At 29.4% G+C, this 24,193-nt stretch overlaps 9 protein-coding genes across 9 annotated transcripts; 7 read left to right on the plus strand and 2 right to left on the minus strand.

Annotated features, from left to right (window-relative positions):
• Window positions 1–314: 314 nt before the first annotated feature.
• On the plus strand, window positions 315–6,460 carry ELE39_000158 (apicomplexan specific coiled coil; the record flags this gene model as incomplete). Its single annotated transcript, XM_067343182.1, has 2 exons — window positions 315–353; window positions 485–6,460. The coding sequence occupies 2 exons, from the start codon at window positions 315–317 to the stop codon at window positions 6,458–6,460; spliced, it is 6,015 nt and encodes a 2,004-aa protein (XP_067201116.1).
• A 7-nt stretch (window positions 6,461–6,467) lies between these two features.
• ELE39_000159 (Aps1p AP17 like clathrin adaptor) lies at window positions 6,468–7,016 on the minus strand (the record flags this gene model as incomplete). Its single annotated transcript, XM_067343183.1, has 1 exon — window positions 6,468–7,016. One exon carries the CDS (start codon window positions 7,014–7,016, stop codon window positions 6,468–6,470), a length of 549 nt encoding a protein of 182 aa, XP_067201117.1.
• A 640-nt stretch (window positions 7,017–7,656) lies between these two features.
• ELE39_000160 (ribosomal S29) lies at window positions 7,657–8,067 on the plus strand (the record flags this gene model as incomplete). Its single annotated transcript, XM_067343184.1, has 3 exons — window positions 7,657–7,823; window positions 7,863–7,898; window positions 7,959–8,067. 3 exons carry the CDS (start codon window positions 7,657–7,659, stop codon window positions 8,065–8,067), a joined length of 312 nt encoding a protein of 103 aa, XP_067201118.1.
• A 903-nt stretch (window positions 8,068–8,970) lies between these two features.
• On the plus strand, window positions 8,971–10,596 carry ELE39_000161 (26S proteasomal subunit S3 PINT domain containing; the record flags this gene model as incomplete). Its single annotated transcript, XM_067343185.1, has 1 exon — window positions 8,971–10,596. One exon carries the CDS (start codon window positions 8,971–8,973, stop codon window positions 10,594–10,596), a length of 1,626 nt encoding a protein of 541 aa, XP_067201119.1.
• A 671-nt stretch (window positions 10,597–11,267) lies between these two features.
• On the plus strand, window positions 11,268–16,073 carry ELE39_000162 (SANT domain containing; the record flags this gene model as incomplete). The annotated part of the gene is made up of 1 exon (XM_067343186.1): window positions 11,268–16,073. One exon carries the CDS (start codon window positions 11,268–11,270, stop codon window positions 16,071–16,073), a length of 4,806 nt encoding a protein of 1,601 aa, XP_067201120.1.
• Window positions 16,074–16,148: 75 nt separating this feature from the next.
• ELE39_000163 (uncharacterized protein) lies at window positions 16,149–17,846 on the minus strand (the record flags this gene model as incomplete). The annotated part of the gene is made up of 1 exon (XM_067343187.1): window positions 16,149–17,846. The coding sequence occupies one exon, from the start codon at window positions 17,844–17,846 to the stop codon at window positions 16,149–16,151; it is 1,698 nt and encodes a 565-aa protein (XP_067201121.1).
• Window positions 17,847–18,190: 344 nt separating this feature from the next.
• On the plus strand, window positions 18,191–19,155 carry ELE39_000164 (glycosyl transferase; the record flags this gene model as incomplete). Its single annotated transcript, XM_067343188.1, has 4 exons — window positions 18,191–18,315; window positions 18,419–18,602; window positions 18,713–18,835; window positions 18,997–19,155. 4 exons carry the CDS (start codon window positions 18,191–18,193, stop codon window positions 19,153–19,155), a joined length of 591 nt encoding a protein of 196 aa, XP_067201122.1.
• A 436-nt stretch (window positions 19,156–19,591) lies between these two features.
• On the plus strand, window positions 19,592–20,428 carry ELE39_000165 (uncharacterized protein; the record flags this gene model as incomplete). The annotated part of the gene is made up of 1 exon (XM_067343189.1): window positions 19,592–20,428. The coding sequence occupies one exon, from the start codon at window positions 19,592–19,594 to the stop codon at window positions 20,426–20,428; it is 837 nt and encodes a 278-aa protein (XP_067201123.1).
• A 795-nt stretch (window positions 20,429–21,223) lies between these two features.
• On the plus strand, window positions 21,224–23,374 carry ELE39_000167 (PRP43 involved in spliceosome disassembly mRNA splicing; the record flags this gene model as incomplete). The annotated part of the gene is made up of 1 exon (XM_067343191.1): window positions 21,224–23,374. The coding sequence occupies one exon, from the start codon at window positions 21,224–21,226 to the stop codon at window positions 23,372–23,374; it is 2,151 nt and encodes a 716-aa protein (XP_067201125.1).
• Window positions 23,375–24,193: the final 819 nt, after the last annotated feature.

The raw sequence follows: 24,193 nt of genomic DNA on the forward strand, positions 1-24,193 counted from the left end.
TTACACGAAATAGCTTTATAGCTCTAGAATAAAAATATAATTAATTCTGAAATCTCATTGTTGTCATTTTAAAATTTTTTGAATGTCCTTACCGTACATAGTCGCTGCACTATCAAAATTTGTATGCATTTATTCAATTTTCTAATACCGGTCATCAACCCGCCATAAGATTTTGGCGGGAATCGTTTGTGGATGGTCTAATATTGTGCATGTAATGCAATTTAATAACAGTTAATTGTTAAGAAAAAGTAATTGGGAAAATAGGAGTAATCAAAACGCTAATCAGAAGGAAATAGTTTTCTGGATATGGGACTATGACGTTGAATCTCGCGATCGCCAATTTGGGAGTTGAGGTAGGTTTATAAATGAGTAAAAATATATGAAGTGCTCCTGCAATTGTTTAACAAAATAAACAATTTCTTAGCTCATTTTTTGCATACAGACCTACTCAAATAAAAATATTTAATTCTTACTTTTTTGTTAGCTTTATATTTCAGGTGTTCGAGAATTTGAACTTCCAAATGAAGATAATACTACAAGTAATACGGTAAATTGTATATGTGTGTTATGGCTACCATATGAAGACCCTTCAGAGATATTTGGACTTCAACAGGGTATTAGGTGGGATCCAATTTTGGGAAGAAGGTGTACTGGGGTAGCTGTTGCAAGACCTTGTACAAAGCCCGGAAAGTTAAGATCTCTAGAATGCGATTTTACTACATACATTCATGCACTGAATGTCGCGAATGTAAAGTACGTTCACAACAAAGAGATTAACACAGTTTCCGATTATTCTGAGAGTGAGGAAATCTCTAGCTCCGAAAAACCAATTGAAAGATGTATTGGAAATGCCAAATTTGAAGATGCATTAAAGTTCAGTGTTGAATTCCCCCACAAGCATTACAACACTAATAAAATTTATGATGGAAAGTATTGCGTTTACAAGCCTAAGTTGGATGAAGCTGATCGCCTCTTATCTTCTGATGAAGAGTCTAAAGACCCTATACCAATTTTTGTTTCATTGGGGTATATCTCGGAAACTTCACAGAACTCCAGAGTATTTAGACCAGCTTCAAAGTGGAGAAGGCCAATCAATGCAATTGGAGATGGAAAATATAATTTGGAGAATTCTGATCCAATTAGCTGGATTGGAACAGCAGTACTAACAAAGGAAGATTGGATTAGAAGCTATACATCCGGAAGAGTATTCCCATTAAAGCTTCTCCCTCACTATCAACTAATGTCCTTGGTTAGAGATTATCGTAAACAAATATTGGATGAAAACAACATGAAAGAAGAGGAAGCAAAGTCGTCATTTATTAATTCATTAATGACTGAAATTGAAAAGTTTAAAATCAGCATTTCTAATTCAAGATTAAATAATTTAAATAACCAAGTCTCAGATGAAAAATATGATAGTGATTTTGGAATTATTCAGGTACAACTTAGAACATTCATATCATATCCAATAAGGACTGAAGGAGCATTAAAGCCTCTAGTCAGCGTTTATCATCGTCAAGATCTAAAGGATCAGTTTTTCTTAGCAAGTCTTTGCTATGTAGATGTAATTCTTTTAGACAATGTTCCAGCTTGGAGTGACATTGATATATGGGATATAGCACATTCAAAGGTTCACATTTGTGTAGTATGGAAGCATGAAAGAAGAATTTTGCATGAAGGAGGTAACGCACTTGAGTTATTCCCATATAGATGTGTACAAATTAATGGCCTACCGGAAAACATTGAATTTAAGGATATCGATACAATAAAAGAAAAAAACATGAGAATGAGATGTCTATTCTCTGGAAGGGTATTATTGACTCCAGTTCCTGGTAGTGAGCCAGATATATATATATATATGTTATTAAATGGAAAACCATTTTCCTGTATTCGAAATCCTATTTCCATGAGGAATTTTGACCCAGCAACTTCAGATTATGATAAATATTATGATTTGGATAGGATTGATTCAAGTGTTGAAAGTGTTCTTAAAGAATTTGAGACAAGAGGAAGGTTTTCTGGAACTTTAAAATGTAAAGTTAATGTTTGGCCAGATAAATCCTGTTTTTTATCCAGAAAAGAATATTCTTACCTAAATCTTCGTCCTCAAAAGGGAATTGTATATAACATATTGCATGACTATCAAACTAAAATGCCTGATCATTATTCTGCTCCAACTTTAGGTCCATATGGTGTATGGGTAGGATACTCTGTCAATGATAAAAATGATGAATTGATTAATTCTCAGAAATTCCAAAATCTATTTGATGAAGCAATTTATCAAATGAATTCTACAATAAATGAAGAAAAGCCAGTAATACCTATTGAAGATTATTCAGATAACAAAAAAGTTAATATTGATACTGATAATGATGAAAACTTTAATAATGAAAAGTACCTTGTTGATACAAGAATTAATACAACCGAAGAGTTAGATCAAGAGTATATTGAAGGCGATTTGAAAAGATTTAATCAGGATATAAAATCTTTTAAGCCTTATGTACCTCACATGAGTACTTTGCTAGGATCAGGAATAAGACCCGGTGTTGCTGGAGAATGGATCACTTTTACTATTCAATCTAGGGATGAGGATGGGAATAAATCATCTGTTGGGAAAAGCAAAATTCATATTCGTTTAAGGTCTGTTGGATATATAAGATATACATTTACAGCTGAACCTTATGGATTAGAATATAAAAATCCAAATAATGATGCATTAATCAATGTTGATGAAAAAGAAGTATGCAAAGTTGGTGTTGATGAAATTGATGTACCAATAGAATGGTGTTCCGTAGAGTCTTATTATGGCGTATATAACTGTAGGATGAGGTGTGAGAGATCTGGTCAATATTTATTGAGAGTTACAATGGATGGACTTCCTATTGCAGGATCTCCATATGACGTTATTATTACTCCGTCAGTTCCAGAGGCAAAAGCATCTTCAACTATTGGTGAGGGAACTGTCAAATGCAAGGCATGTCCATCAGTTAATTACATGATAGATATTGAAGCTATTAAAGCATGTAAGGGTAAAGTTCCAAAGTACATCAATTCCTTTATTGTAATATTATGTGATGAGTTTGGAAATCGTATTTCTACTGGAGGACACCAATTAAAGGTTAAATGTAATTCTAGCATTGGAAAAATTCACGCAATTTATGATAATTGGGATGGTTCTTATGTAGTTTATTATACAATTCATTTGGAAAGAACAATACAGAATTTTGATCAGAAAATTATAGATAAGATTAATTCAATATGTTGTAAGAAAAATAATTCAAACCAGTTAAGAAATTATCCATGTTCTAATCCAACAACAACAACAACAACAACAACAACAACAAGAGCAATAGAACAAGCACTGGGGATAAATACCAGGGTAACTAATTCTAAGATTGATTTTAATAGTGAGGAGCTTGGAGGATTATTTAATACAAGAAAAATTCAGCATATGACCAATTTTGAATATAATGATGAGAAATTTTTGGATTCAGAAGAAATTATTATTTCAAACATTTGTGATTTAGAAATTAGTGTTTATTTGAATAATAGACCAATTTATGGATCTCCATTTACTCCATTTATAGAAAATTTGGTGGAAATACGAAATTGGTATAGAATTGTAGATTTAAATTCTTCTGATGGTACTGAAAGAAAGTTTGAAAAGTTATTAGAATCTGATGATTTTGAAGGAGCAATAAAATTGATGAAAGAGTTAGAAAAGAAGTATTTGCATGATTTTAAGGTAATATTAGAAGAGTTAGAAAGAAGTCCAACAGAACAGGAACAAATTATGGATAGGGTTGGAAAGATTTCGAATGAACAAGATCAATGGACATTGTTGCAAAAGAATAAGCAGCGTTTAGAACAAATTATAAGGGATAATAATGATAGAGAGAATTTGATCTTAACATTTGGAAGATTTTTGTTAAAAAGATTACAGAGTCAAATGATTAGAAGGCAAAGAGTAGATTCTGATTTGTCATCATATAGAGTATTAAAAGAAAATAATTTGGAACCATTATGCCATAGTTTAGAGGTTGAATATAATAAATTTCAACAACAAAGAACAAGAGAATTAATACGTTTAGTATCATTATTGGAGACAAATAAATTGAATTCATTAGAAGAATTGATGGAATTATATCAATTAATTGCTGATGAATTAAGATCATTAGGACGTGGGAATTTAGCTAACCAATTTGATTTAGTTAATAGATGTTTAATAGAAGAACAACAATTAACAAATATACGTGAGAGTTTACAAAGAAAAAGTGAAGTATTAGCAAAGATGGATGAGATGGTAGCAAGTAGAGAGAAGGCATTGGAAATGATTTTATCAAATTATAATGAAGCCATTAAAATGGAAGAAGATCATTTAGATGATGAAATTGATAAAATCAAAGTTGATGTTTTAAGAAAGCTTAATTTTAATCCAAGTACAGGTGTACAAACTGAAGATTCATTATCATTCACAGATACAATTATTGGTCCATTAATATTGGATAGAGTTTTGGGTAATGATGAAAATAATTCTGGAAATGATTTGATTAATAATATTCATAATAATAGTATTAAAAGTAATTTTAACAAATACTTTTCTATTATTGATCATAATCATAATGATTATGCAATTCAAGTCATGAAAATGTACTGGAAACCTTTAATGGAATGGGACTTAAAATGTTTTGTTAAGATATTAAAACAATGTCCAAGAATATCAATTTGTTTGAGGGAATTATTTTCATATTTTGCAAATACAAGATGGAAAAATAATGAAACTCAAATGAGTATATATGGTGATTTAGTACATAAGAGTGATAATGGAAATTATTATTCAATTAATAGAAATAATACTAATAATTATGCTAATAATCAAGAAATAGAAGAAAATATGAATAATAATAGTAATCATAATTTAGTTAATATGTTAAATAATAATATTAATGATAATTCAACATTATCAATTGATCATTCTAATAATTATAACTCAAATATTAAATCTTTAAATAGAGAAAATTACAAATCAATTAGTAAATGGACAGTAGGATCACCACTTGTTACATCAGATGATCCAAGTTTAAGTATGTATAGAAAAGCTATGGGCATAACAAGAAATGGATTTATAAGATTAGTTATTTCATTAAATTTATCACCAGAATTAATTAAATCAGAAAAAACTATACAAGGATTATTTAATAAATATAGTATGGAAAGAACAACAAGTAATATTAATTATGCTAATAGAAATGTTAGAGTAATAACACAAGAATTATGGATACCTTTATTAAGAGAATTAGCATATATTAATGCATTAATACGTTTTGATGTATTAAGACAATCAACTTTAGGTCAAAATGCATTATTAAGAATATATAAAAATATTAATGATTATACAGGAAAAGTTGATTATTCAGTTTGGGAAAATAATACATCAAATAGTAATATTGGGGATAAATTAATTATTAATATAGAAAATGATGATATTAAAGGATTTAATAAAAATTTAAGTAATTCACAAAATAAAACAAATGATGATCAATGTATTCAAAATAATAATAAAAATTCAAATGAAAATACAAATAATACAGAATTATTAGGAAATTATACAAATCATGTAATACAATCAGGGGTAGCAGTAACACAAGATAATATTAAAGATTTAAATAGAGTAACAGCATTTAGACATTTTTGTGAATTACATTTAATACCATTATATAAACAAGTTTATGGAAATGAGGATTTCTCAACAATGTTAATGTTACCATTTTCAAAAGTATTATCAACAGAACAAGATGAATTATTACGTGGAATAGATATTATTGATTTAAAAGATGGAGGAGCAGCAAGTATTAATCCTAAATTAACTTCAAAAGACGATTCAAATAAAGATTTAATAGAAAATAAGAAAAGTTACTTAAGAAATCAAACAACACATGAGAAAGTTGAATGTAAAATTAATAATTGTTTAAAGATTGTTGTATCACAATTAAAAATGAATATAGCATCAGCAATATTCATAAAATTAGCATCAAAAAGTATGAAAGGATTTGAATTTGACATAACACGTGAATTAATAGAATTTAAAAGAATATCAAATGATGATGATATATTAAAAAATTACTATGTAACAGAATTTGATTATATTAAACCTTTACAATTATATGAATTTTTAACAAATATTGGTATAATACCTGGTCATATAAGTGGTAATGAAATGCATAATATTGTAGAGAAAGTATTATCATCAAGAGAAGAATATTTACCAAAAGAATTACCAGTTACTTATAAATATTCAAAATCTTTATCATTTCCTGGATATATTGAAACTTTATCAATGTGTATAGCTAAAGGTATAGTACGTAAATTATCAGGATCATTATGGAGTGAGGGAGATATAAGAACAGAAGTTATTGAACATTTGGTATTATTTAATTTATATGATACATCAAGAATATAAAAGATGATTAAAATAGAGCACCAGCTCTTTTAGCAGCATTAACAGCTGATAAAGCAATATTAGGGGTGGAAATACTAACACCACCAGAACTTCCATTTAATAAAATATTACCATGATCTTTATTTTCATCCATCATAGAATCTTGTGTAGAAATAACTCTCAATGCAGCCTTTTTACTACTTTCTTCAATTTCACCAGCAAGAATAATTTCATCCAGAATAAAATAAGCTTTATGAAAATTGAATATAAGATCAAGTTCACAAACATTTCCAAAATATCGATCAAGAACTTCAACATAATGATGTATAATTTCAAGAGCAAGAAGTTCATTGTCATTTTTATCAATACAAGCAACAAAATAAAGACTTGCATATCTTTTAACAACAAGTGTGTGTCCTTTCCAATCAATGAAATTGCATAATTTACCTTGTCTATTAATGATCATTTGAGTAACTTCTTTGATAAATCTTTTACGTTCAGACTGTTGGTATGATGAATACCATTTTTCTAATCTGGTTTTTCCTTGTCTACTAATAAGTAGAAAAAACCTGAACATAATTGTTTAAAATAAAGAAATTTTTTTTTTCTAAATTATCTTAGATTAAAAGAAAATTGGATTAATTCTTTCAAGAATAATGTTTAGTGTTGGATGCAGAATGGGGGGTGACGATGGATGAGAATATGGGAGGCCAGTTGCAGATTAATAAAAAGTGGGGAAAGAAATAAAATTTTAAAAATTACATGAAAAAAAAAATAATAATTGAAAGTAGCGCTATAGTTATTTATTTATTTTTTAATCTAATTTAAACAATATTTATTAAAAGAGTGAAATAAGTTATACTTGATGGTAATTCTTTTTTTCTCCTCCATTTTCACAGAAATGTTTATGAATTTTTATTAATAATAATATTACACCGTTTTTCTAATATTGCTTTTAATATAATACCGTATATAAGTTTAGGCGGTAATTTTTAAGACACGAGTTTGAGACGGAATTCAGTCAAAATGAATGAATAAAGGAGTATTAAATAACTTAAAGTTTAAAAGTATAAAGATAAAAAATGTATAATATAAATATAAATTCATATAAAGAATAAAACGGCGGTAATAATAAAAGGTATATATTTTGTGAAAAAAGGAGTAAATGTCACAAGGGAGTTTTAATTAGTTAAAACAAAACTTACGTTAATTTAAGAATGGGCTACAGCAAGGTTTACAATTCTCATCCAAAGACTTACGGTCAAGGCAGCAGATGTTGCCGTGTCTGTTACAATCATCATGGCTTAATTAGAAAGTATTCACTGAACATTTGCAGACAATGCTTCCGTGAAAGAGCAGAAGCAATTGGATTCCACAAATATAAGTAAATTAGGATTTTATATTGAGTTGGATTCTGAATTAGGCTTCAGGTCTGTAATATTGTTGAGTCGTCGTTAAAGTACGGTTTACTGGTCTAAAATGTTTATTGCGTAGAGTCTGTTTTGAGTTTTTGAAAAAGAGGAAGAATAGGGAATATGATAGATAGATGGAAGAGAGACTTTGACCAAAAGAACAAAGCTAATGATGATGGTATTTTGTATACAGTATATGTAAAGTTGATTGGATGAGGGTATAATCACGTGGTTTCACCTGGTTTTTATATTTATATTGGATAGCGAGTAGTAAAGGTTTAAAGATTTTAACATATATGTATAGATTTATCAGGACTTAGCAATTAGATTTTGATTAGATCTTCTATTCAAGGATTATTTAATCACTTTTAAAAGGAAAGTATGTTCTTTTTTGTCTTTAAGGATAATGAAGTGGTTGATATGAGCCTCTTTATTTTTTGTTTTTGTTTTTTCACTGCTGTGGTTTACTTAATAGCTGTCTGGTTGTCATTTATAGCTATTCCGTAGAACATATATGTCTTTGACCTTATAACTAGCCCTGTTCTCTGCTTTGATGCTTCCTTAAAACATTAATAGTTTTTTGATCTTAATAGACAGTAATATCGGCAAACCCAAATAAACAAGCTTTACTGTATTTTTTAAACTTCATCTTAGCTTCTATTTTAACTATTAAGTAACAAGTAATTCAACCACAGAATAAAGGGATATGAGATTAATCTATGTTCACTTTTAAAAACAGACATATCAGGAGTATTGATATGTTATGAGAATAAAACAATAAAGAAGGTACAAGAAAAACAAATTTATGATTTACTTGGAATATTTTTCCATGTAAAATAATTACTAAATAATTAAATTTTGGCAAGTTTTGGCGCCAGCATGGAATGTATAAGATTATTAAATACCCCTCATAGTTATTTCTTTTCCTTGTAGCAGATATAAAAATAAGCAAGAAATTTGTGGGTAGCTTTGAGGAAAAGAGAATTTAAGATAAACATATATAAATAGTAGAGGGCCTTGTGTATCTTTTTTAGTCATAAGGAAATACTCGAGAAGTTGAACTTTAAAAATTTAAGTGATTAATAATTATTTGTGATTGGCAGGAAGGTGAGGGTAAATATGGAGAAGGAGAATAGCCAAAATAATTTAGATAGCACTCAAGAAGCTGCAAAAAAGCAAAATGTGGGGAATACTGCAACTGTTGATAAGTTTGCTCTTGAGTTAATCTCATCGATGGATTTGATTAAAAGAGGTGTTGAATCAGCGGATCAAAGATTAATTGGGCGTGCTTTAAGATTATGTAGTTTGAGTAGGAGTAGCTTAAAGAGGAAATATGTATTGGAGGTTTTGGGTGGTTTTGAGAAGATGATAAATACTGAAGAATCAGAAGAAATGAATATTCCGATATTGAGATCACTAAGATCAAATTTAGATTTGGAGTTTTTAAAGAGCGAGAATGACGTAGAGATGAAGGATAAGCCGGAGAACGATGCTGAATCAGAAAGCAAGAAGACAGTTAGAATGGCGGAAAAGATAGATTGGAATTCAATGAGACCTTGTTTAAAAGAATGTATTACACTTTTAGGACTTTTAGTCCTTATAAGAATGTACAGTGTTAGAGCAGAGAATTATATCGTTAAAAAGGAGAAGTCTTTGGAATTAAGAAGAAGTAATTTTCAGGAGTGTTTAGAGTTTTCCAAGATTTTGTTTGACTATTGTAGAAGAAGTACAAGCCAGACAATGGATCAACTAATTTCAAAGGTGTTATATTTTTATTCAAGAATCCACGAAATTTGTGGAGAATTTACAAATATTAGGAATGAGGTTTTGGAGAGTTACAGAAATTCTGTATTAAGTCACAATAATGTTACTCAGGCAGCATGTATTAACTTGATTCTTAGAAACTATGTTTTGACTAAAAGATATGATTTGGGGTTGAAAGCATTGGAAAAGATGGTTTATCCAGAGAATCTTTCATCCGGAATACACCAGGCAAGATATCTTTATTACTCAGGAAGAATCTATTCTGCTCAACTTGATTATCAATTGGCCTTTAATAGTTTTACACAATCTCTCAGAAAAACTCCTCAGACTAAAGGAAGAGGGTCACTTAACTTTACTCTTTCTGCTCAGAAGTTTGCAGTTGTAGTTCAAATGCTTATGGGTGAAGTCCCGGATCGTTCTATTTTTAATTCACCTGATTTAAGAAAAGGATTAGCCCCATATCTTGAGCTTGTAAAAGCAGTTAGATCTGGTGACATGAAAGAGTTTGATTTGAATCTCCAAAAGAGAGGCCAAATATATGAGCGTGATTGCACCCTTTCATTGATTAAAAGGCTAGCCCATAATGTAATTAGATCTGGACTTAAGACTATATGCTCATCTTATAATCGAATATATCTGGATGATATTGCAGAACATTTTGGCTGGGATAATTCCCATGATGTTGAAGGAGTCGTATCTAAAGCCATTTTAGATAAGGTTGTTGATGCAAAGATTAATGACGATATTAAATGTGTAGAGAGCCAGCATAAATGTGAAACTTATGGCTCAGAATCAATGCTAAATAGTCTCCATTCCCGTATCGCTTTTAGTCTTCTACTTAGAAGTAATGCTATCAAAGCTATGGAATATCCACAGAACATGCCTATTAACAACGAAGACGATGACGATGAAGAGTCCAGAAGACTTTCGCAGGAAGAAATTGAGGCTGCTGTCAATAGTGTTGACGATGGAATGATTTAGCTCTTGAAACCAAAATTTCACTTTACTGAAATTTTAAGGGAGCTTTCATAATTTCTTTTTCTTCAAAAAAGTAATATCTACCATTCTTATTTACTTCATTAACAATATATTTCTTGCTTATTGTTTTATTATAAAATTACCTACCTTAATTTACTACCATTCGTCTTTTTTTGACTTAAATTGTGTTATTTATTTTAAATTTTCCACATTAAATAATATACTATTTGACGTGAACACGGTATAGAGTTTTGTTGATTGCATGAAATACATGCAATTTGTTACGTGGAGAGTAATGTTGCACTTTTGGCGGTAATATGTGGGGCAGATTAAAGGAGGAAAGTGCTAATACAGAAGTATTATTAGTTTGATAAAATAACAATATAAATATCAAAGAAGAGAGGGTTTGATTCTATGAAGATTGAGTCTAGATTGATTATTTATTGCTTTTAATATAGCTTGGATTGCTATTGATAATTGGATAAGTTTTTTTTCCCTTAAAAAATTTTAAGTTATTAGAGCAAGATAAAATAAATTCGAAAATTAAACTACCAATTAATTAATTTTGAGCAGTTAAATATATTTAGCTTTATTGAAAGATAAATAGGAATATAATTTAGAAATTAAGATAGTAGAAAAAAAGTTAATTATTAATTGGGAAATACGAATAAAGAATGGAGGAATCTTATTCTAAGGACAAAGAGTCCATAGGAATTGAGTTACTTCATTACATTAATTCTTTAATTGAGCCTTTGGCTGATGAGTCTATTGAAATTTCTGAAGTAAATCGAGATAACGCTCCAGATCAACTGAATTTTGGGGGAAGGAAAAGTATATCTAAAATTGAAAAAGGCAGTGGCTCAAAGCAGGCATGGGTAGTTGGTGTTGACGCTATTGATGATCTGAGAGATATAATTAAGCTTCTAAAAAGAGAAATTGAAGGTGGAGCAGATTCTGAAAGATATGCCGTAACAATGTTATGTGAATGGAATGTGGTGAATACAAAATTAATTCCACTCTGGAATATGTCAATTGATAATATAGAAATACAAAGTTTGATCATTCAAGTATTGTTTTGGCTAACAATTCCTCCAGATGAGAGCTGGAGATCTTTTCATTCAAAGTCAATGAAATGTAGGGCATATTTGAAAAATATGCAAAAAGTAAAGTTTTCACTATGTTCAACTTCGTTTTGGCAAGAAATTGTAATACTATATAAAAAGCTTAAAGACTTCATTCAAAATCATGGTTTTTTGAAGGAGGATTATGAAGATCTTAGGAATAGAGAAGAGCAAATAGCTTTTTTGAAGGAGCAAGATAATGAGCAAAAAGAAGAGGGAGACAAAGAAGTTCATAAAAATGAATCCGGAAATTTGGTCGAAAAAAACGATGAAGCAGATGAAAGTAACGGAAATAGAATGGAGAGATTGGAAAGGCTTGAGATTATCCGTAATTTAAGAGATGAAATCATTATGATTAATGAAAGAGCTGAAAAGAGATGTAAGCAATATAAAAGTAGAATTGGAATGATTAAAGGATTGTTGATACAAGCTTTAAAGATTCAAGATCAAGTAGTCACTGAGTCTTTAGCTAATTTTGGAGTAAGATCAGTTCATTTGCTCTTAGTTAGTAAGTTGGCTCAGAGTGGAGTACTTGAAATTATTCAAGATGACAGCGAAAGCTTATTGAGCGATCAAAGTGGCTATTCTGTTATTGATAGCTCTGATTCTGTAGCTCCATGGAGAATATTAGAGTATATTTATGGTTTGGTCTGTAATATCCAGCCGATTGATTTTGTTAATGAGCTTTTTGGGTTAAAGAAAAAGTTAACAGAAAATGAAATATTAAAGAATTCCTTAATTGAAAAGATGAAACTGATAAAAAAAAGTAGTTCAAGTGGCTTTACTTCTAACTCATTAATGAATAGACATTCAAGATTTAATCCAGAATTAGCTAGAAGAAGGATCAAGGAAAAAAATGGTGGAACTACAGGTCAGGTAGTCAATTCTAAGCGTGTTTCATCACAAAGAGTGAGTAAATATAGACATGATTTTGATGTAGATGAAATGTATGAATATATAGATATATTCATTGGAGCAATGCAGTCAGCTGGAGGAAATATTCATTGTCTTGAGATGTATGGTTATCCAACAATAGAAGGAACTATGGCAAATGTTGATGGAGTTAAATCGCAAAGTTATGATGAGACAGTACAAACATTGGGGGAGTTCTTGGAAAATTTTTTCAAGTCAAAGCTTCCCATTTTAATTGAAAAAATATTTCTAATACTTAGAAGTGGAAGTGAAAAACATACATTATGGGACATTTCCAGATTAATCAGTCTAATGACTTGGGTGCTTGCTTACAAGAGAACTGTATTCTTTGAAGTTACAAAAAATGAAAAAGATAAACAGGTCATCAAAGAAGAATTAACTAGATTATTGATTGAGACAAAATATCTTTTGGACACAAAGGAAAACATGGCAATAGATTTCATTTATTCAACCATAAAACTACATGCTAGAGAGAGGTTATTAAAGAATAAATCTCATAAAGTTGCTAGGATTGCAATACGTTGTTTAAATGAACAATTAAAGATTATACATTTAGTATCAAATTCTGAAGAAGAAACAATAAGAGATTTGGGAGTATCTTTGATAGCTTTCATCATTAAATTAGATGTAATTAATTGTTTATCTTGGATATTGAAACACTATACAAAAACTTCTCATCATCCAGAGTTATTCTTATATGCAATTGAGGTGTCAAATCGATTGATTAAGCTATTTAGTAAGCTTGGTGGAGAAACCTTGGTAAGTACTAGAAGAAGAAGAAGGGACAGACCAACAGATATGAAAGATTATAATGAAGAGGAATATCATGATCAAGATGAAGGGCTTTTGGGATTTAATGAAATTTATTATACTGAAAAAACCAAGTTAATGAGCTTAGATGAAATGATGTGTGATTATTGCGACGGAAGGGTTGTTTCAAATTTAATGCTTATAGTGAATAATTATTCAACTAATCATTCAAATATTAACTGGCATACTGCAAGACTTGCTAGGAAAATCATTACAACTCGTCCTCCAAATGAATTATCTAAAGTACGAGAAGATGGCCAGGAGGAGCCTTTTATGCAATTGTTCTGTGGGTTGTTCTTTCAATTATCATATTTCATAACTTTTGCTCAAATATTAAGCGATAAGAGTTTTATAAATAATTCTAAAACTGACAAAGGAGCACAAGATATTGTATTATTGTCAAGACATGTAATACACCAATTTTGGGAAATAGCTAAAGTGAATCAGTTCATTTTTATGGAATTATTATTTTCAAAGAATTCTGCAAGAGGACTTGGTTTGGCAGATCCTGAGAGACTTAAGTCAATTTTTACCAATTACGAGGAAGGGATAGATGCAGCAATTATTGATAGAATGGAAACAACAGGAAATGAAGATACATTTGAGGCAAGAAACTTTGTTAAAAACAAGATTAACAAGGAAAAGCAGGCATCATCAAATTGGAGTAAGGAGGATGATGAGGAGTTGCTTTCACTGTTTACTCAGTATGAGGAGAATCCAAAGTGTATTTCAATAATTGCAAGTTTATTATCGGATATAAAAACTGAAAGGTCCGTAAAGAAGAGGCTGCGGGATTTGGGTAAGATATCGAATGAAGAAGATCTACGAGAACAAGGAGAGGAGGGGGTGAATACAAATCAAGCAAAAATTAATGCTGATTTGATATCTGGAATTGTTGGCCTTATTAATATTTGCTCAGAAGAAACTAGTGAAGAAGAATTTAGTTTTGATTCAAATATTGTGTTAAAAGAGTTACTTGAAATTCTGGAGGAATCTCTTAATACAAAGGAAATTTTTAGTGATGGCCAAATTGAGGAAATTCCCATTGAGATTCCCTCGAGTTTACCAATTTCTTTATTGGATGATTTAAATTATAAATTGATTATGTCTTCTTTGGGATTAAAGGAACCAGGAAAAGATCACAGTTTGTGGATGATTCCAAAAGAATTAACTGTAGAAAAGTACAAGGAAAGCATTGAGTTGTTTAAGGAATATATAGAAATGGATATATTTGAATTATCAGAGATTGCTTATAATAATAGTTATCATAAATATGACTCAGACAATTCTAAGTCTGGAGTTGAAAATTTGAAGTATTCAACAAATGATTTGAAGAATACAATACAGGATTTTATAGAGGATTCTGAGTTATCAGGAGAAATCTCTAATGTAATTGATGACGAGATTCCTGTAGAAAATGGGTTACTACATTTGATTTCAAGCGAATTAAAAGTAATTATTGGAAAAAATAATAATGTGGATACTTGGGAGAGAACAGAGTTGGATGACTTATTTTTATGTTTATCTCAACAAAGATTGGATAGTTTAGGAATTAGAAGGGAGTTTGAAAAGGTTTATGAATCATCAACTATGTCAAAGCTATTGCATTTGCTTGGCTTTAAAAAGTCCAGAATTTCAAAAGATGTAAACTTTTTGGTTCATTTAGATAGAGGAATAACAAAGAATGATACAAATTTATCTGAAAAAGTCAATGATAACAATAATATTAATTTATTTGATGATGATTTGGAAGAGGATTCATTAGTAAATGATAGTATGAGCGATCCTTCAATAAAGGGTTGGATTCTTGACTTTGAAAGAATTAATCTGAAAGAGTTTAAAGAAAGAAGTAAGATTTTCATAGAATTTGTAATTGGTATGACGGATATAAAAGCAAATATAGTTAAAGATTTGAATAGGAGTGATACTTTTTCAAAAGATACCATTTCAAAAGTTTGTTTGGGGGTTTATAATTTCAGAAGAAAAGTTAGAGATTTGAAAATACTACATAAGGTTGTAGCTGTTTTAGATAAGTACTTGCTTAATCAAGAATTTCAAGACAATAGTGACTATTTGGTGAATTTAAAGGACGAAGGAGATTTAATTAGTACTGATGAACATATTGTTCAGATAATGGAATCTTTAAATTGCCAAAAAGACGAGAACAACAATTGGTCTATTAAAAGCTTGATTGAATCTTACACATTCGATAGAATAAAGGAATTAAGAGATTTATTACTTAAATTGACTGATCTGGAAATAGTTGAATTAAAGAGATTCACAGAGAAAGTCACAGGAAAGAAGCTTAAAGTTAATAAAGAAAATATAAGATTAATGAATCAAAGCAATAAAAAAAGGAAAGTCAAAACCTTTATAGAAGAAGAGGAGAGCGAGTTTGAGGATAATGAAGTAGATTCTGGTAGAATTGAGGGTGGAATTTTGGATAAAGTTAGCGCGTACATAATTGATGAAAACGATAGCAAATGGAAAAAGGACTGGGAAAGCCTTGAAAAAAGGATGCGTAGTGTAGGGGACGAGTGCTCATTTAGTGAAGTGGATGAAGATATTGGTAGAATTGACCAGATACCGGATGATTTATTTGGGGAGTACGAGTAAGAGGTCAAAATTCTGAACTTTTATCCAAAGAGAAGACAAAAAACTATGAATGGATCAAGAAAATAAAGATTATATTTATGACAAGTTGGGGTGTTTTGGAGCGTATAATTTGGATTTCTTCTTTGAACTTGATCCAACAAATTTAATTTCTCCGCTTTTAGTCTCTTTAAAGCCTTCTGGAAGCTCCTCAATGTTGTAAGTTTCAAGGGAGGCATTGGAAAATCCTTGGAATTGGTATTTCCTTTTCTTTCCAAAAGCAGAAAGAATCCCATTTTTACTTGGATTATTTTCAAGATTATCATCATAGTAGGCAATAATACTCGAGTTATTGAGAGCGACAAATATTTGGTTAATTTCGTGAGACCATTCAAACGTGGAAATTAACTGGTTATTAAGAGTGATAAGTTTATGGATTTTATTTTCGGCAGAGTTAAGTAGGGGTTCTATTTGAAATGAAATCAGAGAACTTTTGGCATTACTGCTAACATTTCTATTGTTGAAATTTTTCGAAGCTTTATCTTTAATAAATGTTGAAGATGTAACAATACTTGTTCCACACTCTGAAAGAATGAGTCTAGAATGTTCGTTTCCATCACTTGGAAGGTTATTAATAGTCTTTAGAGGATTATTGGTTTTTCTAATATCCCAAATCTTTATAGATTTATCAATAATTCCTCTACTTACTAAATAAGTGTCTTGATCCAGGTTATATTTGACAAAAGTGATATCAGAAATACTCCTAATATTTGCATTTTTGTCAAAACTATGCGCATCTCTAATAATAATGGAAGGAGTTTCTGAATATAAATTACCACTTCTAGAGAATATTTGAATGGATCCATCACTACAGGAGGCAGCAACCTTTTCTCCAAAGGAAGAAACACACAAAGAATTGGCTTGAATAGAAGATATGTTTAGGTTTCTCTTATCTAAGCATTTCATCACGAAAGTACTGGGAATGTAACCATCAACTCCAAATGGGTCACTATTTAGATCAAAAAGACGAATTGTATTATCAATTGAGCAAGTTAAGAAACGATTATAATTCACAGGATCCCATTTACAGTTAAGAATCATATGTGTATGCCCAGGATTTGATTTCACAGACTTAACATATGGATCACCTTGTACGGTACCTGTAATAAATTCACCATTACTTTGAAAGATTCTACATATAGAGTCACCACATGCTGCGAGAAAAAGATTTCCACTTTCATTGAATTCAACTTTTTGTATTGAGTGATTTTCTAATGGACAAATTACTTTATTTGGATTCATATCATTTTCATATAAGTTATTGAAATCGTATATTTCAATTTCTCCATTTATCACACCACAAATCATTCTATTGCCCTTATTAGATATAGAGATTGAGGTTACAAGCTTTATTTTATCATTTTCTTCCACATTTTGATTTGGATCATCTTGAATTTTTCTAAACTGTACGTATTGAGCTACTGGATATTCAATAACTGCTTTTTTTATCACGCTTTCCATCTTTCGACGTAAGTTAATAATATTGGCCAAGCTATTAATTCCATCCTCATCATCATCACTATCAGATTCATCCTTGGATTCTGGCTCAAGTTTTACTTGGTTTACAATTCGTTCAGTTTTTTCACTAACACTAAGATCATTGATATTTTGTGTATGTGACTCGTCTGAGATGTTCTTATTTGGCTTCTTGTTTTGTTTTGTAGTATGTTCTTCGTCATCTTCGCTTTGGCTGGATGACGAGTAGTCCACAAGGGAAATTCTTTTATCAGATTTCATATAAATTTTATATAATTAATGTTTATATCGATGAACTAATTAACATATATATTTATATATATAATCCTCAATATTTGTACTTAAATTTAGTTTTACTGATATAATCTTTTGAAATAATTTTCAATTGAAAATTATTTTATTTTTATTTATTTGGTTTTATTTATTCCCGGGCATAATTAAAATATATATTTTTTGAATTCCCCGTTCTTATTAATAAATTATTAGAAAAAAAAATATATATATATATTTATTTTAAAAAAAAGTTGCCAAGAAAAAGTAAATAATTAAATAAGTAGCTCTCACTATAAATATTCAAACCGAATTATTTAGTTCAATTACTGAATATGTCTGTACTAGTTACTGTTGGCACCACAAAATTCGATTTACTAATAAAACATGTTGATAAAGTGGAATTTCTTGATCAACTTTTAGAATGTGGATACAATAATTTATTCATTCAATATGGAAGGTAATTAAAAATTTTAATACCACGTATTATTATTTATTGCATGCATGCGTTAAATAATAGCACACGTGTATATTACGTAATTATTGAAAATAATAATTTTTAGTGGAGAATATGTTCCAAATCCAAGAAAAGTTAAGCATAGTAAAATTTGTGATAATAGTATTGATAATGATCAATTTTTAGAAATTAAAGCAATACCTTATTTGAAAGAGATTTTGTATTCAGATTTTGATCTTGTAATAGGTCATGCAGGGGCCGGTACTATACTGAATTCATTAAGAAATAACGTAAGTTTTACTATTGTGGGTTATATTAGTAATAATCCAATTTCACTTAGCTATTGAGGCTAAAAGTATAATAGTTAATGAAATAAAAAATAACTTGTTTATTTATTTAGAGAAAAATGATCGTTGTAATTAATAAATCTCTCATGGATAATCACCAAGCTGAGTTAGCAACTCAACTTAATTATGATAAGTACCTTATTGCCATTGACAATGTTAATGATTTAACTGATACTGTAAGTTTCTTTAAGAATTAACTATTAATTTTTTAAATTATTTGATAAAATATTCTAATTTATTTTAATATTAACTACACTTACCACTTAATTCCTTATTCATTTACTTAATATTCAAATCATATTTCCAATGATTAATTCCCTCTTCTTTTGTTCTAAAGGTTAAAAATATCACAGCTATTTCATATTTACACAATACTCCTGCCCGAGGTCCAAATAATAATTCATCATATCTTATTCCTTTTCCTAAAGCTAGTAATACACACTTTAAAGAAGAGATTAGTAAATTACTTTTCAATAAAGATATTTGGAAAGACTAAATTAAATTAATTATGTATTATCCTTATTTATATAATCCCATTATTTATTCTTTATTCTTAAAATTTTTTGTTTAAATATATTTCTTTATTTTTGACATCTGTCCATGCTTTCTTAAATTATTTACTATAATTTTGAAAATGCATGACCGTACCGCCCAAACGGGTACCGGCTAGCGTCTTGTCTACAAAAATAGCATGGAATAAGCGAGAGAAAAATAATAAAAAGATTGTGAATGGATAAAAGTGGAAATACGTTAAGGTTGAAGTAATTGACTGTATAAAAGGATACATTTTATAAAATAAAACAAGAATAAAAGTATTAAGAATGTACCTTTATTAATAATAACTAAAGAAAATACAATAAAGAATTAATATAGGAAGAATTAAATAAATAAAAGAATTTAATTGATTAATTGAAAAGAAAATTAATGAAAAGATGTCTGAAAATAGTAAATATAACCGTTTAAGAGTGTTTACAGCAGCTTTTAGTATGGTTGTTGCAGGGATATGGTGGATTTTGGCACTTTTTTCAAGATCTTATCATTATTTAATCGTTTCCTTTCCAATAGGCAATTATCTTTCAATGGATATATCTTTATGGAATATTTGGGCATCTTCTGATTGCAATCCAACAATATTTAATGGTAGATTAAACTTTGATTTTTGTAGATGGGTTATTTCAAATATAGATGGTAATTCTATAGGAGAAGTTATGAGATTTCTTTGTTTAAGAGGATACGGGTTAACGACAGAAGAGTCAAATTGTACAACATTTTCAAATTTATATACAGCTTCAGCAGCAATGATTTCATCTATTATTATTATTATTGCATTATTAATTTCAGCTCCTACTTGGCTATTAGTTTTATATTTTAGAGGATCAAAAAAAAAGATTAGATCAGTTGTACTTACTCAGCTTTTATTAGCATCTGCAGTTTCATTACTATCCTTATTTCTCTATACTTCAATTGGAGGATTTCAAGCTGAGTTTAATGGTTTTGGTCATTCAATCAAAACTAATCGTCTTTCTTCTTTATTCTTTAATTCCTCTACTTTGAATTCTGGCTTTTACATTTCTATTGCTGCCTCTGCTATAACTATTTTCCTTATTCCATGGGTTAGTTACATTATTAAAAATATTGAAATTGAAGAATTTGATTCTACCAGTTATGTTTCTGCTCTTAAACAAACTTATTACAATTACAGATTAGAGGATGAGATTGCTGAGACTGAGAGATTAATACATAAACTAAGAACTGGCCCCATAATCTAAGCCTATCTTACGATTAGATGAAACTTTATTTAAAAATCAATAAATATTTAAATAGGATGATGGATATATATTATTACTATTACTGTTATTATAAGAAAAAAAGTGTCAATAGTTGAGAAAGGTGGTGAGAAAATTGAATTCGAATTAACAGGATTATTTCAAACAAAGCTTACAAATATGAAGCCTATTAAAATACAGGCCAGACAAATTCAAAGTTGGTTTGTAAACTATAAAGCCTGCAAAATATAATGTTTTAAAGTTTATGGAATACAAAATTTTATATTCTTCTCGATTATTTTTTTTTTAGATCAAGATTCTGAAAATCTGATCAAAGTATCACTCACATTTACATAATAACACCAATGGGTATATTGCTTTAGTTCAAATAATATTAAAATACCTTCTTTCTATTCTTCCCTATTTTATTTGTAAAAAAAATTCTTATTTTTTAATCCCTAGTTTTTTCTAATTCCTTATTGATAATTTGATCCTTTTTTGACCATTAGACTGTTTTGGCGGGCTTTCGGAAATTTTATATAATCATCATTTAGTTAAAGAAATATATATAAAGAGAAATTAGTACAATTGAAAAAGAAGAATTTAATAGAGGAAGTCTTATTTCATATTGTTGGTCTTTTGATCATTGTTGAAAGACTTTTTTTATTCAATCTTTTAGTTTGATAGAACTTGAACTCTATATTTAAAACTATTAATGTTAATTGATATTGAGTAGGAAATAGGTAAGAAAAGAAATATTATATATAAAGAAAGAAAGAGAAAGGTTTAGAGATAGAAATGGGGAATGGAAGAAAAAGAATAAAAGTAGAAGAGGTTGGAAAATTACCAGAGGATGATAAAGAAGAAACAAATCCATGGAACAATGATAAACCATATTCGAATAGATACTATGAGCTAAGAAAGTTTAGAAAATCTCTTCCAGCTTGGTCAGAAAGAAAATCTTTCTGCAAGTTAGTAAAGAAAAACCAAGTTGTAATATTAGTTGGAGATACTGGTAGTGGAAAAACTACACAATGTCCACAATTTATACTAGAATCTGGATTAGGAGGAAATCTAAAGATTGCATGTACTCAGCCACGTAGAGTGGCAGCGATGAGTGTAGCTCAGAGAGTTTCAGAAGAAATGGATGTTAGTTTAGGCGATGTTGTTGGATATACAATTCGATTTGAAGATAAGAGTAATGAAAATACCAGGCTTAAGTATGTAACAGATGGAATGTTACTTAGAGAAGCAATGTATGATAATGATTTATCTCAATATGGAGTAATTATTATTGATGAAGCACATGAAAGAACGATTTCAACAGATATTTTAATGGGATCATTAAAAGAAATATTATTAAGAAGAAGTTTTGAATCAAAAAGTCCCTTGAGATTAGTAGTAATGAGTGCAACACTGGAATCAACAAAATTTCAAAGTTATTTTGGTAATGATTCACCAGTTTTTTCAATCCCAGGAAGAATGTTTCCTGTTGAGTTAATATATAATACAACACCAGAAAAAGACTATTTAGAAGCATCAATACAAAAAGTACTCAATATACATGAAAATGAAGCTCCTGGAGATATATTGCTATTTTTAACAGGAGAAGAGGAAATAGAACAAGCAAAACAACGCCTTGAATTTCTAAGTTCTCCTTTAGAACATCAGTTTGGTGAATTGGTAATCATACCTTTATATTCATCTTTACCTCCAAATAAACAACAGAAAATATTTGATAAGACTCCAGGACCAAAATACCCAGGTGGTCCTACAGGGCGTAAAGTAGTAATAAGTACAAATATTGCAGAGACCAGTGTTACAATTGATGGAATAGTTTATGTAATAGATCCAGGTTTTTCAAAGCAAAAAGTATATAATCCTCGTACAAGAGTAGAATCTTTGCTCGTTTCACCAATATCAAAAGCTTCAGCTAAACAAAGAATGGGAAGAGCTGGCCGTACAAGAGAGGGTAAGTGCTTTAGATTATACACTAAAGAAGCCTTTGAATCAGAGTTGGCAGATCAAACACATCCTGAGATATTAAGAAGTAATTTAAGTAATGTTGTTTTAATTTTAAAAAGCCTAGGTATTAATGATTTAGTTCACTTTGACTTTATGGATCCTCCAGCTCCTGAGACTTTAATGAGAGCTCTTGAACAACTTTATTTTTTAGAAGCAATGGATGATGAAGGCGAACTAACTAGATTGGGGAAACTTATGACAGAATTTCCCATTGATCCTCAGTTGGCTAGAATGTTAATTAAATCATCAGAATTAGGATGTGCTTCACAGATATTATCTTTAGCAAGCTTATTGAATGTACCAAATATATTCTTAAGACCAAGAGATAAATCAAAAGAAGCTGACTATGCAAAGTCCAGTTTTGTTGACCCAGATGGAGATCATTTAACTTTATTATATGCATTTGAGTCTTTTAGAGAAATTTTATACGAGGATGAAAGTAAAGCAAAGAAATTTGCGAAGGAAAGTTACTTGAATTATAGAGCGCTAATTTCGGCAGAAAACGTTAGAAAGCAACTTGAAAGAACTTATCAAAAACATATACTTAACACAAGCGATAATATTGTTTCGAATAATGGCCAAATTTCTGAATCAAAACTAAATATTTTTATTAGAAAAGCAATTACACAGGGATTCTTTATGCAAGCTGCTTGTTTACACAGGTCTGGCCATTATACTACAGTTAGAGATAATCAAGTAGTACATCTCCATCCAAGTTGTGTTTTAGGGTCAAAACCAGAATGGGTGTTATATAATGAGTTTGTTCTTACTTCTAGAAATTTTATCAGGACCGTAACTAAGATTAGAGGTGAATGGTTACTTCAGATTTCCCCAAAATATTATAATCTTGAAGATTTCCCGGAATGCGATTCTAAAAAGAAACTTGTTCAGCTTAGTTATTTTTCCAGTAAAAAATCAGAATAGACATGAAATTATATTTTTTAATGAAATATTATTAAAACTAAGAAGAAAAAGAAAGAAGAATTAGCTTTTTATTTTTATTCCTAAATATTTTATTTAATTAATATATTACGTGTCAACAATTTACTTTCCCCACATATTCATAATGTAAACATGCACAAGCTCAATTTGGCGCGCATGTGAATTATAATATATTAGACCTTTTAAAAATGTTTGTTGCCCGTTTGTTATTTACCTCATTTCTAGATTTTTCTCCCCCAATATTATAAATAGATAAGATCTCTCTGTATAAACGGTAAATATTTTTATTTCTCAGTTAATCAAATACCAGTATTTTAATTTTAAACAATACCAATGAAAATATGTATATAATTATTGTTTTGGCGCCAAGCGCCATTTGCATGTACTATTTTTAGTTTTATTGTAATTACATAATTCAATTTGAATATTTTCTGAAAACACATGTATAAATGCATGCATTCAATTATGTGAACAAAAAAATAAAGTACAAGTGCGAAAGAGGAGAATGGGAGAGAGAGTAGAAGGCAAAGAAAGTGAATTAAATATATAATTAATGATAGTAGGTTTTAAAGATTTTTTTTTAATCATTTTCACTTAAACGCAAATATATTAATTTCAAAACGTCAAAAAATAAATATTGGATTTACTTGGATTATAAGAGAATATATACAAATTATGGATGTGAATGTACAATCTCGTATAAAACGCAAATTAACGCATAAAAGTTTGTGAGAAATTATTGTTTTAATTTTATGCTGGAGATATTCTCTAGCTTGGGCTAGATTAAAATTGTTATAAGTT

The sequence above is a fragment of the Cryptosporidium sp. chipmunk genotype I genome, assembly GCF_004936735.1.
Source record: "Cryptosporidium sp. chipmunk genotype I strain 37763 chromosome Unknown contig_10, whole genome shotgun sequence".
NCBI classification, from domain to species: domain Eukaryota; phylum Apicomplexa; class Conoidasida; order Eucoccidiorida; family Cryptosporidiidae; genus Cryptosporidium; species Cryptosporidium sp. chipmunk genotype I.